Here is a 19,843-nt window from a genome sequence, read left to right on the forward strand (position 1 = left end):
CTGTGTGCTACCTATATCCATGAAGACAGCTTCTCCATCCTAGAGGGAGAGGTCAATCATTTCCAGGTCCTGGACACATGCTAGTCTGTGGTAACCTAAATGGCTGAACTGGACAAGAACCTGACATTCTCAGCACACAGGGGGACAAACAGCTACCTGGAGGTGACAGTATTCCCTCCCAAATATGCCCCCCTTGACACAACTACGACAAAACATAAAACAAAAATGGGTCACAAGTCTTGCAGCTCTGTTGCACACTGGGTCTGTACATAGTCAATGTTAGGTGTCAAGGGGACTCCTACAGTAGGTACACCTACAGCTCATCCCTTGGCTGTAGTACTTTAGATTACTTTATCACAAACCTCAACCTAGAGTCTCAGTTAGACCAATGAGCGTTCACAGTCAGACCAATGACACCCCTATCAGATCAAATCAACATCACAGCCTACTTGAACAGAACAATGCTCTATCATGAGGTGTCAAAGCCAACCAAACTGCATACTGTTAAGAAGATGGAATGAAAGTATAGATGGAAGGAAAGTAGTGTAGAAACCTACCAAAAAACTATTGGGCAACAACAAATCCAATCCCATTAAGGCAACTTCCCGGACAAAACATTTCACTGCAATAGTGAAGCTATAAACTTGACAGTAGAACACAAACACAAACAGACCCCACAGAGCCCCTGGACAGCAACACAATTACACCCAATCAAAAAAGATAACTATTTGACACACTGGAAAGAATCAACTAAAAAACGGAGCAAATTGGAATGCCCTAAACAGAAAATACCTGACAAATGTGATTGAGAAAATTAATAAAATCCTTGACTACGTGAAGACTCTGTGATCATAGCCTTGCTATCGAGAGAGGCCACCATATGCAGGCCTGGCTCTCAAGCACAGGACCTTGGTGGCACCTTAATTGGGGAAACTGAGTGTATGACCACATTAGATATGCATATTTCCCACAGATCACACAGATCCACAAAGAATTCAAAAACAAACCAAACTCCCATATCTGTTTGGTGAAATACTGCAGTGTGCAATCATAGCAGCAAGATTTGTGGCCTGTTGCCATGAGAAAAGGGTAACCATGTGGAGCACAAATAATGATTTAAATACCACCAATATTTATCTGTTTATCTTTACCTACTATTCGTACTATAACTATTTGCACATTGCTAAAACACTACATAGCTGATAATATATAGTAACACTTGAAATCACAGGAGGTTGGTGGCACCTTAATTGGGGAGGATGGGCTCGTGGTAATGACTGGAGCGGAATAGGCGGAACGCTATCAAATACATCAAACACATGGTTTGATGCCATTCCATTTGCTCTGTTCCAGCCATTATTATGAGCCGTCCTCCCCTCAGCAGCCTCCAATGTGAAATGTCTTTATCTTTTTAAAACCTTTTTGAATGCAATATTTACTGTTAAATGGGAATCTTTTTGTTGTTGTTGTTTTGTGTCTTCTCACTTTTGTTTATTTTACTTGCTTTGGCAATGGAAATGCATGTTTCCCATGCCAATAAAGCCCCTTTGAATTGAATTGATAGGAATAACATGGGTTTCAGTAAGGTTGGGATCTTAGCATTCATAGCCATGGTTATCAACTGTATCGCAGAAATGGAACGTAAATCAAAGAAAATATATGTTGGGGTGGCAACTGCAGAGAAGTACTTGGGTGTACAATATTTTGTTGCAGAGGACAAGGTGTGTTGAAAGATAGGGTCCAGTCCTCCCAGGCTGCCAGTGTAGGATCAGATAGGGCCAAGTAGTGGAATAGGGGTGAGGTTTTAATGGGTGTAGGGTTAGATGGTATAGGGATTTTTCTTCCCCTTTGTGTCACAAAGTGTAATGAATTTGCACTCCAGAACAGTAGGTGGAAACAAAGGGCTATATAAGAGAAATAGATTAATAAGATGGCGGCATGCACTTTAAACGTTTGTTTGCGGACCGCCATGATATCATAGAAGAAGATAGATTAATAATGAGGCCGTGATTAGCCTCCCACTCCAGTACAGTAGGTGGCAGTGTATGCATATTTCAGTTGGATGCGATCCGCCAATACACATTTTGAGAATAATAACTTTGGGGCCATTGCGTGAGCATGCGTGCTTCCCTTCTGCACACACAAGTTTACAACAACACATCCAGCAAGGTAAAATGGCGTCGGGTGCCATTTCAACGGAGTCAAAGAAAATAACAGATTTACGAGTTATAGATCTCAAATCTGAACTCAAGCGACGGAATTTAGATGTCACAGGTGTGAAGAATGTTCTAATTGCCAGGCTGAAACAGGTAACGAGCTCAATTTATTTGTACTTGGCGAACGCAAAGCTAACGACCACTAGGCTAGCTAATGTTAGCTACCAAACAGTTGTACGAATCTGATTGATTTTGGCCGTCCTCAACTGCTGCCAACTAGATAGTTTAGCTATCCAACTTGTTATGGGATGAATGTGTATCTATGTACAGCTTGCTATTTTCATAGTTGCCAACTAAGATGTTTAGTCTGCTAGCTAACGTTACCGTTGGATTTTGTCTTGTTTTCCTACTGCATGCACGCGGCCTGGCTTTGCAGCGTCAGGTTGACAAGGTAGACCACGGTCCTGCATCGATGCAGTCGGTGTGGGGGCGTTGCTAACTAATGTTAACTGGCCATGACATCTATCGCATCTATGTCTCCCTTAGAAAACGAGGTTTCTTTAAGCCCACAGCACATCCACACACACATTTCGCAAAATACCTTGATCAGAGTTAACGTTTATAATTCAAATTAAAATCTAATTTTATTTTTCACTAGCGCCGAATAAAACGGGTGTTTACCTTACCGTGAAATGCTTACTTACAGTACCTTAACCAACAAAGAAGTTTTAAGAACAAGCGTTAAGATAATATTTACTAAATAAACTAAAGTACATTTTTATACATATAATTAACTATAATCTGACTTGACAGGAGACGTTGATATGGTGAAGCTCATTTAAACCCAGGAAGCAGCCATTCACCAGTTTCTCAAATTGAATCCTGTCAAAGTACGTTAGTTACTCACCAAATAAGCCGGTATATAGGTTTCCACTAGATAACACAGCCACAAAGCCAAAATAGTCTATATCATAAATTATATGATCGTGCTGTTTGTATTGAATGTCACTGTCTGTCAACTTGATTACTCAATTTTCTCTGATCCTGTGCACCTATGTTGTAAACTTTCATTCATAGGCTAGGTTGTAGCAACCTCATGATGGATATAGGGAATATTCAGGTATTATGTAGTAGCCTAAACCTATCGATGTTACATTGAGCTGGGTGAATGGAATATGAATGACAGTCATAAAATATGCTGTAATAGAAATAAGGCCATACTCATAATTTGTTGTTGTTGCCCTCCATCACCTTAAATACACCTACCATCACTGATTTAAGTTTAGGCGTAAGGTTAGCAGTTTGATTTGGGTTAGCTGCTAGGTTTAAAATCAGATTTTAAGATGTTAAATTGTAGAAATAGGTGGGGTTTATGACTTTGTGCCTGTGGTAACTAGTGACAACCCGGTATGTAGGCCTAAACAATGCCTCTTCAGCAGCTCCAATGTATTGAGCTGTTGTAGACTTCTGACCTGTTCATGGCAGTAAGGTTAGTGCTATCAGCGATCATTGTGACGTGAGTGATTTACATTGGAGGTGCAGAATAGGCATTTTTTCAGTTGCTTGTACATTTTTATTTAGACCTTTTTTGGACGTACATCCTGGCCATGCCGGCAGTAAATGACAATAGTTGCTATTCAAAACTCCATATTTGGTGAGTAACGAATGTATTTTAACTCGATGAGTCCCACCATAACGCCGGTGTGCGTTTTGGACTTCTAACCGCTTTTAAACGTAGTGTGTTTGAACTACATACTTCTGTGTGATTAAGGGGGGCTGAGCTAAAGCGGTGTTTGAGGCAAGGGCGGACCCCGAAGGGGCCCAGGACTGGGTCTTTTTACTAAAATGTCTGTGGAGCCCGAATGGTTTGAGCTACAAACTATTATCTATAAAAATGTGAGACTCCATGTTTTGCTCTATGACGCTCACAAGCTGCATAAGAGTCGTTAGAAGGGTACGGGTTACTTCTGTCTAGAAGAGCGTAGTGACATGGTTTCTATAATACTGTAATAAGCTCACATAGTTGTTGTCTCTGACAAGTTGGATATTCATATCACAGTGAGCAAACAATTTCTGTACTTACAGCATTCATATAAATTCATTTTCATCAGGTTTATGCTTTGGCGGACCAATTTTTTCTCTCTCGAGATTTGTCAATAAAACTCACGAATGCAACTGTTTTATGTCAAATTGTTTTGTGTTCTACTTGTTGTCCTGAAAAGAAAATGGTTAAACACTTCATTGTGAGGCTAAATATAAGGGCGGGACATGCAGCTAAATTAATGTCAGGTAAATGACTAGTAATTACAATAGTGTTATTTTTTTAATACTTTCTCAGGCCATTGAGGAGGAAGGTGGAGATCCAGAGACCATTGAAATTCCACTCCCAGCAGACACGCCTAATAGAAAAAATGCAAAAGCTAAAGGTAATTTGACATTCCTAGTATTTAAGTTACTGTTCAATATTTCTTATCATCCAATTTGGATGATATGACTCCATTACTTCTTTAGGAAAGAAAGTGGACTCTGACACTGACAATCCAATGGAAGATGAATCCTTCTCCAAGGAAGATGAATCCTTCTCCAAGGAAGATGAATCCTTCTCCAAGGAAGATGAATCCTTCTCCAAGGAAGATGAATCCTTCTCCAAGGAAGATGAATCCTTCTCCAAGGAAGAGGAATCTGCTACCAAGGAAGAGGCATCTGCTACCAAGGAAAACAAATATTTTTCCAAGGTGAGTGTCACATGAATATGTTTACGCTTGTAGTATGTTTGTGTTTAGCCCACTCTCACGGTAGACTAGAGATCATTAGGTTACCATACCCAGATCAGATATCGTTTTTAAAATGAAATGCTGGTATTCAGATCGGTTAACCCAGTTTAAGTAAGGCATTAGACTGAAACTATCTTTGTGTATTTACCTTTCACGTTGGTCTCTTTCAGGAGGGAGACGAGGATGACGTTGAAGAAGGTATGTTTGTGCTCACACCCTATTGAATTGATTACTTTTTTGGGGGGAGATTTGCAGGTAGCCCCCTTTGCGTGAAGGTAAGAATCTGCTATGCCCCCTCTCTCCTTTATGCCTTCCATTTCTTTTGTCTGCTGGCTGGATACTCAGCCAGCCATTTATCCAGGACTCATTGTTCATGAATACAACATAGAAGGGACATCTTGTTTGTGGAGGACTTGCTTCTTTTTGTCACAGTACTTTTTTTGAGGGTGGGATGTTACTCTTCCAGGCCTGAGATGCAAGAGGAGCATCAACCATACAGACTGCATTGTACATTCCCTCAAGATACAAAGCTCAGGAATCAACAGGCTTCTTTAAGGTGAGGGAAAGGTTTGCACTGAAGAAGGCAAGCTGAGTTAGAGGGAGTTCCAGTGTGCTGACGATACCATGGGGGACTCCTGCCCATCAGGGCCCATCCTCCTGTAGCACCCAACTGCAGTACAGATGTCTTAGACGGAGAGAAGAAATCATCGCTGAGAATGCTCAAAGACCAACCAGGACATGATGTACAGACTAGAGGACACATTTGCTAAGGACTTGAGCCAGTCACTACAGTCACAAGGACGATTAAAGATGGCATCCATTTTTTTTGTCAACCATCCCAAGTCACTTAAGACAGACTTTTATGAGGGAAAGAAGACATGGGAGATGACCATAAAGACTATGATGGGAGAGCCCTCGGCAGTAGAACAGCCATAAAATGAGACTGAATTTGACCTCTATGGCTTTGGGCACAGATTATACTTTTTTTGGTTACGGAAGAAGTTGGACAGATGGTCTTTTCCTTTCATTTGAACAAATGCCCTCTCTTCAAACTGAAGAACGGGAATGGAGCTCCTAATGACAGGAGCATTGAAGAGTAACTTCACTGTACAGTACACATAACTGTAAGGATCGCAAAAGAAGTATTGGTGGTGAAAATGACATGAAGATTATTGATCCGCACCACCATTTTTCAATGAGGAATGTATGTTTTGTGTGTTCCTGTGGTCTTCTACCCTTCGATGACCACTAATACTAAACTTGCTTTCTATTCTACTTCCTAGGTCAAGTAACAGACATGTCAATGTTAAACATTGTGTTTTTTTTTGCCATGTTTTATCCTTATTAAATCCCTCAGATGTAACTGATACAGATGATGGTACTCGTGAAAATTCTAAACCTCCACCCAGTGAGGACGGCCTCCCAGAAACCGAGGTTGAGGCAGAAGCCGAGGCGGAGGCCGAACAAGTGGAGGAGATCGAAACTGAAGTTGCCGTCTCCGCTAAAGAAGACGAGGACGATAACATATCCGTCACACTCCAGAATGAAGATGCCATCACGCTGGATGTTGATGGTGATGACCTCCTGGAAACAGGTAAACATGTGAAACTTCCAGATTCAGAGGTAGACAAGGGCTGTGACGAACCAGAGGCCTCTGCTGAGACGAGCCCCAAGGATGCCATGAAGATGGAAGTGGAAGGCCATAAAGATGGTAAGAAGGATGACGGGACCAAGGTTGACTCCTCTAAGAAGGAAAGCAGAGAGGCCTCGAAGAAAGCTGAAATGGGAGACAAAGACAAGGATTCTGGGAAGAAAGGCCCCTCGTCTACTGGGGCATCAGGTCAAGGAAAGAGGTTTGTCTTTCTAGCTATGTCAGTTCTTTAAGATACTACTACCAAGTTCCAGCTCACTGTGAACGCAGCATTGTGGGTAGCCTCAAGATTTTTTTTACTTTTTTTCCTAATGAGAAATGTTCATTGATGTACCTAATGAGCCTCCCATTTGTTACTTTCATTTGGTTGTTTTTCTGAAGTTGGGTAATTTGTGTCATTAACCAGGAGCTGAAAACAGATGTTACTTTCACCTTTCCAGCACGTTTGCCTTTTCCAGTTCCCACGTAGGGCTTTTTAAAGGGCAGTAGTCCCTGTGATGTCAGTTTGTCAGAAACATATGAAATGATTCGCTGTGAAGTCGAACGCAATACTGAAGATTTCATTGGTCCAGGGAGTAAATTGGCTGAGAACATGACCCATATCACCCGTGGAAAAGCAATGAAAAAGGCCATTATGGGAGTTTTGTCCAAATGCAAGCCTTGCCCGTGGGGATAAAAAAAAAAATACATACAGCAAAAAAAGTGTTTCTTTTTTTTTTTTTACAAAAAAAGTTGTTTTCCCTGGTGTACGTCATATTCCGCAGGGGCTTTCATATACTGGTACTCATCTCTTGTTTCTTTTTATTTGTTGTGAAATCTGCTTTGTAGTTCTTCAAAGGACAGAGATGGAAAGGCCACAAAAGATGACAAAGGTAAGCATTTTACAGATACATTTCTCAAGACGTCACTACTAGTGATCAGACGATGATCAAGCATAAGCCTTTATGTAGTGCATGTAATCAATGTGCGTATTGACTGGACAGCCAAAATGGCATTTTCTCAAGCGTCAGAACAAACAGAATTGATCTGGGAATTTTAGTACCACTGGTGTAATCTGCGTATTACCCAGTTTTCTTCACATATCTAAAAAGTACATTTCTTTGGCATTTTAAAGGTGTCTGAAGTGATTTAATTTAGTCAAAAGCACCTGCATTTTAACATTTAATGCTTACCGGTATGTAACATTAGGCTGTTGTAGATTAGTTTGTACAATGTGTAGACATATAAAAGCCTCTACAGTGCATGTATGTTTTGAAACGACCCTATTTCAGGAAGTATCAGCAGTAGTAGTGCAAGCAGCTCCACTCGAAACATATGGGTGAGTGGCCTGTCCTCCAACACCAAAGCAGCTGATTTGAAAAACCTTTTTGGCAAATATGGGAAGGTAAGCCTAGAGCTTAAAACATCCATAAACTGTTTCTTGTGGTGGGGTACTGGGGTTTGATGTTTCTTACTGTATGGGTGTCATGGTTTTGCTTTGACTTATTGGAAACAATTTACTGGTTTACTAGAGGAAAGGGGGATACGTAGTCAGTTGTACAACAATGCATTCAACTGAAATGTCTTTCGCATTTAACCCAACCCCTCTACAAGCAGCATGTAGTTGCACCGCCTCTAAACAAATTCCTGTTGCCACAGGTTTTTAGTGCCAAAGTGGTTACTAATGCTCGCAGTCCTGGAGCCAAATGTTATGGCTTGGTGACAATGTCTTCCAGTGCAGAGGTGGGAAGGTGCATCTCCCACCTAGACCGCACAGAACTCCACGGCCAGCAGATATCTGTTGAAAGGGTAAGCTGACAAACAGTTGCTTTGCACATTGTTCAGCTAGAATGTTGAGAGCACGATAACAATTTTCCAGTTCCGAATCTTTTCTCTGACTTCTATCTTTGTGATGTCATAAAACCTCCAGAACTCTTGATGATTCTAAGATTCCATTTTGAGAGTTTTTCGCAAAACAACATTTGCTGACATTCTCTTCTGAGCCATTGAGCCAACATGCGCTCTGTAATTTTCATTGTAGGGAGAAACAAGGTTCAAGGTCCTTTTGTTCTTCAATTAATTGAAATTACATTGCTTCAGAATTGTGACGGAGCCTTTAAATACTGTGACGGAGTTTTTGTTGTCTTTTTAGGTTAAAAGTGATCCCTTTAAGAAAGAACCTTCGAAGAAGGAATCCGATGACAAAACCAGCTCCAGCAAATCGAGTGACAAACGTAGTGCGTTGACAAACAAGACTAGCACTAGCAAGTAAGTGAGGAAGAAACACAAAATCTGTCTTTTTCAGAATGGGGAAATTTGAAAGAAATGTTCACTTCTGTGTGCTCTTTTTTTTCCCCCCCTGAAGAACCCAGCCATCCTCCAAAAAAGAGGAGAAGAAGTCCGACAAGCCATCAGACAAAGACGGCAAGGATTCATCCAAGAAGCAGGAGTCTAAAAGCACAACATCCAGCTCAGGCCCGGATGCCTCCAAGAAAGATGATAAAAAGCATGGTGGAAGTATGTATGCTCCTTCTCAGGTTCCTTTTTATGTATTCTGTTGTAGGTTAGTAAAAATGAACCTCTGTCCTGTTTTGTGTAGGGACAAAGAGCCCTGGCAAGATGGTGGTGATTGATCATGCCAAAGGAGACCTGAACAAAGTGAGACCACCGTTCAGGAGGGGGAGATTTGACAAGCCGGGTTTCACCACCAACAACAACATGATGCAGCGGAGACCCAGATATTTCATGCCTCCCGAAGAGGTTGGTCACAGTTTTTTTCTTCTATCCGACAAAGTTTGATCATGGAACTTTCTTTCTCAATGTTCACCTCTACATGCTTGTTTTTCCTAGATGGAGATGAATAGAGTTAGAGTTTTCCCCAACAAGGGAGGCAGCAAAGACATCCTCCCCTTTGAGAAGATGAAAGAGCAGAGGTTGCGCGTGCGTATGGTCCGGCTGGAGCGGGCCCGCAGGGCTGGGGAGCTTCGCAGGTCAGCCTGAAACAAACTCCTACTGTAATTGTTGTACTTTGTAGTACCGTGAGGATGCTGGGTACTAATGTTTCTGTGACTTCCTGTCCCGTCAGGCGGCGTGAGATAGCGGAGCGGGAACGCCGGGAGCGTGAGCGTATCAGTCTGATTAGGGAGCGGGAGGAGAGGGAGAACCTGCTCCGGGAACGCCACAGGCTTGAGGTGGAGAGGCAGAAACTGGAGAGGGAGCGCATGGAGAGGGAAAGGCTGGAGAGAGAAAGGATCCGCATAGAGCAGGTGCTTGGACTCAAATCATTAAGGATGTTTAGTCTTCTAGGCTGTACCTTAGTTGGTTGTTGTAAAAACAACAGGAGGAAGGTGAGTTGTTTACTCAAACCATTTAGTGGATTGATAATGTAACACTGACGTTATCTCGCTGTGATGCAGGAGCGGCGTAAAGAGGCGGAGCGTATGGCTCGTGAGCGGGAGGAGCTGAGGAGGCAGCAGGAGCAGCTCCGCTACGAGCAGGAGAAGAGAAACAACCTGAAGAGAGGCCGCGATGTGGACCACAGGTACACAAGGCCACGCTGTTGTTTGTGATGGGATGTTTTTCTGCGGTTTGCTCTGTGTAGTTGAGGCTCTGATCGTGGACAACCAGCTTCCACCATTATGTCCATGAAGTTGCAGGATAGGTTACAGATCAGCTTGTGCAGTACTGCTTTGTCGTTGTCCCTGCACACAGACTTGTCTCCCATACTATCCTGGTCTGTCTGCATCCCACGGCAGACAGGGATGCTTGGTCTCAGACATGACCAGCAGATGTCAATTTGACCATCAACTGAAAAGTGAAAGATACAATTTGGTATCATATCTGACCAAGCTCAAAAAGTGGTATTCCACACCAGTTTACTTGTCGCCCAGTTAAAGCATATTCTCCATTGAATGTTTCAGCCGGAGGGATGATCCCTACTGGAATGGAAACAAGAAGATCCAGCCAGAGTCTGAGGGCCGTGTCAACCAGGGCTCGGACTACAACCGCCAGCAGAACCGCTTTACACAGTTCAGCCCCCGGGAGAGAGGCAGAGGCTTCCCCGAGGCTGCAGCCGTTGAGCCCAACACCATTGAGAGGTAGGCAAAGAGCAAGCTACATAGCCCACATAGCAGTTTAGCATGTCTATCCCCCTCCAGTAACAGTCAGCTCTTGACAGAATCTGACAATCCATTTTGGGTGTGGGTTGTTTTCAGACGTAACCGCTTCAACAGTGAGCCTGAGGCCAAGAAGTCCCGTCCTGCTGCTCGCAGGGACAGCTCTGGGTTTGAACGCTACCCCAAGAACTTTGAGACTGTCCGCAGGGCCGAGCCTCCTCCAACTCCACGCGCAGACGTCCGTGACACAGACCGCCGAGAGATCCGAGACAGGGACGAGCGTCGGGCCGCGCCCATGCCTGAGCGCCCAGCAGGGGGCAGAGCACCCATGCCTGGCATGTCTCATACCGGCCGCTCCCCCAGAGGCACCGGGCACGCTGGTCATGCTACTCATACTGGGCATGCAGGATGGAAGAATGACAGCAGCATGAGTGCACCTAAGGGGGACATACGGTGAGAATGGATGGATGCCTAGTGTGCTTGTTTGATTAAAGTTGGCCTTTTTGTTGTTATCCGTGTGGTAATAATCATGTCTCTGTGTTTGTGTAGTGGAGCTGTGCGTACCGGAGGTATGCGGCCAGAGCGTTCAGGCAGAGATGGCCAGGGGCCTGCTCTCAGAGGAGGCTCCTCAGCCAGCCGAGGAAGATCCAACTTCAGTGGCCGGGATGGAGGAAGACTCATGGCAGACCAGGTCAGCACCTCACCAATCCCCCATAACTAAATCTACACATTCAATACCCTCCATTTCCTCTATTTTAGTTAAATTTCAGATAGGGAATTCATAACTACAATCTCCCCTGTTCTCTACCCAGCATTTCAGCTCTGGCCGCCAGGTGGTGGTGGAGCGGCATGGCCGGGACCAACCGGCCCCCAGGAAGGAGTGGCATGGTGGGGCTGGATCCCAGGGAGGGGGCTTCCCAGACAGCCGCAGGATGGGAGACAGCCGTGGCAGCATGATGGCCCCACACTCAAGGTATTCACTGCCGTTGCATTAAGACTGTGTACTTTTCCCTGTTATGGTTAAACTCAAATATACTAATTGATAAAAAATAATATATATATTTGTTAATGATATTATGAATAGGAGAGGTGGAGTTATGTCACATGTGCAGTTAACACAAGTATGTGAAATTGTTAGCTCTATCTAAAATTACAACCAACTGATTGGTGCATTACTGCAAAAATGGAGGAGGCAAGTGGAAGGAGGAGAAGGGGAGCTTGTTTGTCTGGCCTTTATTAAAGAGCAAAATTGGAGAAAGAGAATTGTCATGAATAGAAAAATATACCAGTTTTATTTGAGGACCAAAATGTTGACCATGCTACCATACAAGTTGCAAAATACTTGGAAGAGATTTCCAGTGTGCTGATTCCACGGCACACGGTTTATAAACTGATACACAAACAACGCTTGACTCAAAACTTATTTTTTCTATTTAAATTATTATACAATATTCTTGCCACCAAAAGAAGAATGTTATGTATATGGGGCATACAACCATGTCAGCTATGCAGATTTTGCTGCGAAGAGACAATAATTTGACCACTTATTCTGGTATTGCTCCTATGTAGCCTGTTTCTGGTCACAGGTTCAGGAATGGTAAACAGTCATGACGTTGTTCCAAAATGAGCCCTACAAATAGCACTGTTGGGCGATCAGGAAAGCCGGAGTCAATCAATCAACAACAAAATATATATTTTTAATTCACATCTGTTGATAATATCCCATTTAGAAAGGTTTGAGAATCTGTGTAAAACATCACAGAACAGTTGAAAAGGAAATGGCACAAGGAAATCAAGAGCAGGTGGTCTATGGAGATAGGTGGGATGGGCTGAGAGAAGCCCAGGGGTGGATTTAATCTGTAATAGTTGTGACTGAAATGAATATATATATCATGTGTACCTGACTTGTCTGAGCACTATGAATTAGGCTTGGGTGGTATCCATATTTCCATACCGTCGTTGTGCCATGCCGGGATATTCCGTAATACACCGTAATACCTACACTGAACAAAAGGAGCACTATTTTCAAACCCCGCTGGATCTCCTGTAATCCGAAGGTTAGCAATGCTAACAAGTAGATGTAAAATCCCAAAGATAATGCTAACTAAATACTAAAGAGGACATTGTGTACAGTCTCTGACCTAAAGTATTTGCAGGACAGACAAACCAGCTCGAAGTTATACAAGTAACTAAAAAATGCTCCACAGTTTGCTGCATCCACAAAGCAAATATTAGCAAGGCTCTTGATCCAGGAGGGGATTCTCTGCTGTTACAAGCAAAGCTTGATTTTGAAAGAAGTTAACCACTTAGTTAGATGGCTAAATAGCTACTAAATTAGCAAACCATATCACAACTGTAGAGCATTTAGCACATTTTAGACAGTTCATAGGTATAAGATAACTAACTCGATCACCTGGCGTGTGCTACACAAGTGAGTGACTCACAGGTAGTCTAGTGGTTAGAGTGTTGGACTAGTAACCGGAAGGTTGCAAGATCAAATCCCTGAGCTGACAAGGTAAAAATCTGTCGTTCTGCCCCTGAACAAGGGAGTTAACCCACTGTTCCTAGGCCGTCATTGAAAATAAGAATTTGTTCTTAACTGACTTGTCTAGTTAAATAAAGGTCAAATAAAAAACAAGGCTCTGGTCTCTTGTTGTGTGCTTATAAACAAACACCATGTGACTGAGGACTACCAGTAAGCTTCATAATGAAAAATTGTGACAATCCTTACTGGCTGTACAAGTTGACTGCAGGTATTTACTTAAAGTAGCTACAAATATTAAAATTCAACAGCGGTATGGAAAAACCATGTAGTGGCTATTTCCATATACTCCGGTATACCGCCCAAGCAAACTATCAATCCAAGTGTAAAAAAAACTCCAATGAATATATTATGTACCGTAATTTCCGGACTATTAAGCGCACCTGAATATAAGCCGCACCCACTGAATTATTTTTATTTTTATTTATTTTGAACATAAATAAGCCGCACATGTCTATAAGCCGCAGGTGCCTACCGGTACATTGAAACAAATTAACTTTACACAGGCTTTAACGAAACACGGCTTGTAACAAAAATAAATAGGCTTTAACGAAACACGGCTTGTAACAAAAATAAATAGGCTTTAACGAAACACGGCTTGTAACAAAAATAAATAGGCTTTAACGAAACACGGCTTGTAACAAAAAATAAAAATTAGCAGTAAACAGTAGCCTACCAAGAAAGTCATTGGTCGCTATCTTCCTCCTCCTGTGCACTGAAACCACTGAAGTCATCTCCTTCGGTGTCGGAGTTGAATAGCCTCAGAATTGCTTCATCCGATATTGGATCGTTTTCATTGTCGCTCTCGTCACTTTCATCCGGAGGCATATTTGAGCTCCTGTGTCTTTACTGTATGCTACTTTAGGCAGAAATGTATTTTTGTTTCTCCAGCCACTCTTCGTCTGCAATGAACAGAATCGTGCAGATCACCAACAGTTCCATGTCCAGTGTTGGCGGATTCAAGCCCTTCAAAGGAGCACCCCGACGGTTCTAACTGCCTCTCACCCAGATCAGCTTAAGCTTATTTTTCAAAAATACATTTTTTTAAGTACATCTTTTGAGTATTGTGTTTTAAGAGGCTGGTTTCTAGCCATAAGGTTGATATAGAAATGTTTTGTTCTGTATAGGTTACCTCAATGTATGGTTTCCTAACAGTTGTGCTGTGACTTAAACAACCCTGTGCACATAATGTTTAACTTTAGAATTGTACAGCTTTAGTTATTTGTAACAAGTTTGATGTTGACTGCTCTTCCCCTAACTGAAACTCCATGTACCGTATGTAAAATGTAAGCAGATCAATGTATTCTTTAACCATCATTTTTAGTTATGCCCCTGGTGCTTCTGAAGGTTATTAAATTATACATCTTGCTCATTTTGTCTTCGCTCCTACATTTTACTCATGAAGTGCACATACAAGACATCACACATTGAGTGGTTGTGAAAAGAGAACACGTTTTTATTTTTTATTGTCCATGTACTTTAATAATCAGGCTGAATGTCCCTCGTCTAAGGCATTTTGTTACAGAATAAACACCATCTACATTTTGCAATGGTACTGTGATAGGCTACATACATTATTTGGTCATATGTATATAGATAAACATTTGAACTTTCCAACACGAGGATTGACCTTTTTGTGTGTGGTTAAACATAAGTGAGAATATTAACATAATACATCATTGAAGTTATACTCTGCTAAATGTCATTAGTATGCATTATGCATCAGAATAACATTGGGATTAATATAATTGCATTTAATCTCAACAGAACAAGTGAAATCAATATGGTGGATTGCGTTCATGTTCTGTGCTCCAGAATATCTGATTTTTACACATTTCCCATATGAAACTACTAGGGGAAAAAACAATTTTCTCCAATCTATACAGTATCAAAATAGCCAACTTTTAAAATCCCTTCCCTCTAGATGACCAGCCAGCGGCATTAGTGACAATTTTTTTAGTGTGAAAAGCAAATGCTATAAAACAATTCTGGCCTTAGCAGATAAACGGGTGAACAGCTACCTGAAGTTCAAGTTGCATCAACTTTTATTGAAAAGGGCTACACAGTACTTAATGTACTTTTAGCCAAAATATTTAACCAGCCCTTTCATACCTTTGTCATAAAGAAACAATTGAGCATTTCATATTCAACTGACTGTTGTAGCAATTCCAGACAGTATTCTATTTTTACAAGGTACCCAAAGAACAATAGCACTCTCGCACAATTTCTAATTCTGTATAAAATGAGGTATTTTCTCTTCTCTTAGGCTGCGTTTACACAGGCAGACCAATTCTGATCTTTTTTTTCTCACTAATTGGTCTTCAATCAGATCTGATGCGCTTGGAAAGAACATGCCTGTCCAAACACAACCTTAGTAGTGCATATCAATGTAACAGTGCAAAACCAATTACAATGACTATGTTCAAGGACTACCTTGTTAACAGACTATTGTTTGTACAGTATTTACCGCCCCAGCACTATAACAAGGCTTACACATATTCACTCGAGACATTCCACAAACAAAATCCTTATCAATTATTTTGAGGAACAACATTCAAGCTGAAACACAAAACAATATCTAGATACTGGTAAATAATGCAATGTAAATGACTCAAAGCAAGCTTACGCACAATTAAAAAAAAAAAAATGTGTGTGAGGCATGTGTTTAACATCTTGATGCTCCCCCAAAAACCTCAAAGTAATTAGATCAAGTGGCCCTCAGGTTCTCATCTTAATACTCAGTACTAGTTGCCTTTTGAATGTCGTTACAAATGGGTTTAGGCCATTGGGAAGGTTGACCATATTAACAAGTATAATTCAAGCTGCAGTGTGACGGTAACTTTAAAATGGATGTTATTTTACAAAAGAAACAAGAATATGGATTGTGTCCCTGACACTCAAAGGGACGTGGTCCTTCGCCCATCCCCCCAACCTTTCACAAAATCACTGTAGTCAATAATGTAAAGGACATACTGTAGCATACCATATACAGGATGTACACGCTCGCTTCAACATAGGTGTTTCTCTAAGTCCTGTCTATTCAGCCATATATTACTTTTTGGGTAGTCATTGTGAACATAAAAGCAACAGCAGTTTAATTCACTTTCGAAAAGCAGCCTTGAATTCCATTACAAGGGGTAAACTTATTCTAGTGTAAAGTCATAGTGAATTCCTTTGACTAGGTAGGCCTGCGAGAAGCTCAGAAACCCATCGTTATGCCATCCATGAACATAACTAGCGATAATTATGAACAGCCTGATAATATGAAGTCGACCTAGTTAGATACCATGTGTTGAAATAATTTGTTACTGATACCTATACGTGGTTACACATTTACATTACAACATTCTCTTGAGGGAGTTTCTACAGGGTATATTAAATACTTTACAATGGTATATATCAATCATTGCTGTTGCCAAGGCAGCTAATACACAAACAATTTACAAAAGACACTCAAGGATATGTCCCTTCAGAGAAGGCCTGAGAGTATTTCTGATGTCTAGTTTAAAATCTACAGATTGTCTCATTCCGGTAATACACCTGTTTCCGTTTATTCTTATAAAAGATATTGTAACTGTTGTAAGGCATTTTCTATACAGAGTAAGTGTGGCCTCGTGAGGACCATATAGACAGGCTGAGCTAACCCCAGTCCTCAAGTCCAGCCTGCAGATAAGCCTTACTACCGGTCAGTCAGGTAGCCTACTCCTACAAGATGCAGCCAGTAGCCAGGCAAAAAGAAATACTAAGTACTGGACTTGTCCTTGAAGGCTGGGGTTGTCCATTTCTGGACAATGAGAACAAAATGTAACAGCCAAAAATGGGAGACCCCTTAACTAGCAGCACTGCGAGGAGTCTCCCCTATAACTGTGTTTCTAGGTCTGACGTACAACACAAGGCTTGAGTCAAGGCATCCAGCTGGAATGTGTAGATAGATTTACTGTGTTCTATCAGGAGGCAGTACCATAGTAGGACAGTGGCGCAAACTACTAGCTAGCTCTGTCATAAATGTGCATTAGGTATGTACACAATGTATATACATTTGTTTGAAAGTCAGATGATGTAGGAGGAGTACATGGATTGAAACATGGCTACAGTAGAATATCCTACTTCCATAACTCAACTAGGTCATGAGGCTTCCCATATTGACAACATAACTGCCGGCAGGTCTGTGTGACACTGGGCACTAAAGACTATTAGTGTGGGATACTACTATCACTCTTCCTCTGCAACCAATAACCAGCCAAGTCTCTCAGGGAGTGAGCGACAGAAGTCAAATTAGGTGCACCGTCCTGTGTTTCCATGGTACTGTCTGTGTGATTGTCCAGACTCTACTGGATGTGAAGCATATACAGCAAATATGAGAAATGAAATACATGGCATATCTTTCAATCCAACTGCTCATAGACATCGGAAAACATTTTTGTTGTTGACGTTAGGTTATTTCCAAGTTGAAATTAAGAGCATTAATCAATGCAGCCGAGCATATCAGCCACACATACACACTGTAGACACCAATGCCATACACACACACACCAGAATTCAACACTGCCATACTCTGGTAAAGCCAATCTGGATAGGGCGAGTCTTAAATGGCAGATGAGGGTTGGTAGAGACAGCCCTTATCAGAGTATGGCACTGACTTCCAGGCCTCTCAGGAAGAACAGGGATGTGGGTAGTGTTAGAGAGATATACAAAAGCCTTGTCACAACAGGGTCTTACATTCATTTCTAACCGGCAAAAACAAATGAATCCCTTTCAATTTAAGTATATACCAAAATAAAATAGTTCTCTAAAATAGTCTCACACACACGCATACAAGCACATGCAAACACACGCAAAAACACACTTAAAGTAGTAATTTGGCGTCCATTAACGTGGCGAAGAGACAGGAGTGCTTAGATATTAGACTCACTGATGTCACTATCACCTCATCTCAATCCCAATAAGACTCTGAACAAATTCTTGATTATCTCCAATTGGAAGGAGCTAAATGACCCCCAACAACCAATAGCTAGCTATTGAAGGTTGTGTTTTCAGTAAAAAGTCTAATGCTCAAACACTGAACTGAATCAAAGCAGGCATATCTATACATATGTGCTGTCATTTCTTTTGAACAAAAAATAGCTTATCAACTGCAATAATGAAAATGAATGAAACCGATTTCCTTGAAAAAAGTTGGTGTCATGAGAGATATTTCAGATTCTGAATTCTTTCCCTCCCAGCATCCTGTTTCTGGAATTTTTCTCATTTTGCTATAAAACCACCCCCATTAACCTTGACCCCAGATCACAAATATAGTGCACTGTGCAACTTGTAACAAAGTTTGGCCAACTGTACAAAAGATTAGTGGTAGTTGTCATAGCGTTCCTTCCTCTGTTGTCCGGGCCCACTGAGGGTAGAGGATGGCAGGCACCAGTGGCTTGGGAACGGCAACTCCTCAGTTTGTCTCATCGCTAACTCTCGCTTTCAAAAGGGGCTGTTCGTAGGCTGTCAGGTCAATGTGAAAAAAAATGCTGCCCCCCTCTTTCTCTCTCACACAAACACACAACCATCCTCTGTTACAATAGAACACATTTGTCTTTATCCTTGGGCTCTTTTTTGGGTTTGCGCTCCCCGGCAGAGGGCTGCTTCCCTGGGCTGGGCGTGGCTTCAGCTGCTGCTGTTGATGATGATGCTGCTTCTGCTCTGTCTGCTTCGTCACTTCCCTCTGCTGGCTGCTGCACAACACAGACAGGATGGAAGAGGAGCATCAACCATAATACCTACCTGTGGCTCATTCAAGCGGGTGAATAAGCAACATTATAAACTGGGTGGTTCGAGCCCTGAATGCTGATTGGCTGACAGCCGTGGTATATCAGACCGTATACCACAGGTATGACAAAACATTTATTTTTACTGCTCTAATTAAGTTGGTAACCAGTTTATAATAGCAATAAGGCACCTCGGGGGTTTGTGGTATATGGCCAATTTACTACTACTAAGGGCTGTATCCAGGCACTCTGCGTTGCGTCGTGCGTAAGAACAGCCCTGAGCTGTATCTGAACATAGAGATACATTCAGATAGAACATGTATTGTGTACAACAGATTCATGTCAGCTACATATTTTATTTCTATCTGACTAATCCCCTGACGGCTATATCTATATAAACTGACAACCCTTACCCTTTTTCTCATCCTCATTCCTCTTTTTTTCCCTAAACATCTTTCTCTCATCATATTCCTCATTCAATTCCACTCCTCGCATCTTCCCTCCCCCCTTCTCACAAGCTCCCCTCCTGCTCAGAGGGGTTGGGTTAAATGCAGAAGACACATTTAAGTTGAAGGTATTCAGTTGTACAATTGACTTGGTATCCCCCTTTCCCTCCCTCCCTCCCTCCCTCCCTGGCTCCTTCCCAGACCTGTGCTTGTGCTGCGGCAGCCTGCTCCTGTTCCTGGTAGTACTGGGAGGCTCGTCGGTCCTCCTCCTCCTGCAGCTTCTTGGCCAGCTCCAGGTCACTGATGCCCTCGGGGAGCTGCTCCCACTGCAGGTCCTGACTCTGCTGCTCCTGCTGCAGCGACAACGCCATCAGGTAGTCCTGCATACGGGGGGGGTAGAGAGAGAGAAAGAGAGAGAGAAAAAGAGAAT

The 19,843-nt window shown here is 42.1% G+C and overlaps 2 protein-coding genes across 4 annotated transcripts in view; one reads left to right on the forward strand and one right to left on the reverse strand.

Annotated features, from left to right (window-relative positions):
• Window positions 1-2,078: 2,078 nt before the first annotated feature.
• On the forward strand, window positions 2,079-14,589 carry LOC106587340 (SAFB-like transcription modulator). 2 transcript variants are annotated; one of them, XM_045708680.1, is made up of 20 exons: window positions 2,079-2,309; window positions 4,495-4,582; window positions 4,668-4,706; window positions 4,770-4,891; window positions 5,101-5,128; window positions 6,288-6,783; window positions 7,410-7,453; window positions 7,853-7,965; window positions 8,220-8,369; window positions 8,713-8,828; window positions 8,926-9,077; window positions 9,160-9,320; window positions 9,411-9,550; window positions 9,646-9,826; window positions 9,977-10,101; window positions 10,481-10,657; window positions 10,775-11,128; window positions 11,225-11,366; window positions 11,488-11,648; window positions 14,109-14,589. In XM_045708680.1, exons 1-20 carry the CDS (start codon window positions 2,175-2,177, stop codon window positions 14,209-14,211), a joined length of 3,027 nt encoding a protein of 1,008 aa, XP_045564636.1. In that variant the 5' UTR covers window positions 2,079-2,174; the 3' UTR covers window positions 14,212-14,589. The 2 variants fall into 2 exon arrangements, with proteins under 2 accessions (XP_045564636.1, XP_014031130.2); XM_014175655.2 differs by having other exon boundaries at window positions 4,668-4,891.
• A 60-nt stretch (window positions 14,590-14,649) lies between these two features.
• Window positions 14,650-19,843, reverse strand: part of LOC106587341 (ubiquitin carboxyl-terminal hydrolase MINDY-2) — a 35,385-nt gene continuing 30,191 nt past the window's right edge. The window contains exons 8-9 of one of the 2 annotated variants that reach the window (XM_014175659.2): window positions 19,617-19,793; window positions 14,650-18,931 (exon numbers count right to left, since the gene is read on the reverse strand). In XM_014175659.2, coding sequence (XP_014031134.1) covers window positions 18,776-18,931; window positions 19,617-19,793 — 333 coding nt within the window. In that variant the 3' untranslated portion in view covers window positions 14,650-18,775. Of the gene's footprint in view, window positions 18,935-19,616; window positions 19,794-19,843 lie in introns of both variants that reach the window. The other variant, XM_014175658.2, reaches the window with a different exon arrangement.

The sequence above is a fragment of the Salmo salar genome, chromosome ssa26 (genome assembly GCF_905237065.1).
Source record: "Salmo salar chromosome ssa26, Ssal_v3.1, whole genome shotgun sequence".
Taxonomy (NCBI): domain Eukaryota; kingdom Metazoa; phylum Chordata; class Actinopteri; order Salmoniformes; family Salmonidae; genus Salmo; species Salmo salar.

What these genes read in the sequence shown, in the direction of transcription:
- LOC106587340 (XM_014175655.2), top strand. Translation starts at nt 2,175, where the DNA reads ATGGCGTCGGGTGCCATTTCAACGGAGTCAAAGAAAATAACAGATTTA. An exon ending in GAGCCCAACACCATTGAGAG is followed by an intron (nt 10,658 to 10,774) that starts GTAGGCAAAGAG and finishes GGTTGTTTTCAG; the next exon opens with ACGTAACCGCTTCAACAGTG. An exon ending in GAAGACTCATGGCAGACCAG is followed by an intron (nt 11,367 to 11,487) that starts GTCAGCACCTCA and finishes TTCTCTACCCAG; the next exon opens with CATTTCAGCTCTGGCCGCCA.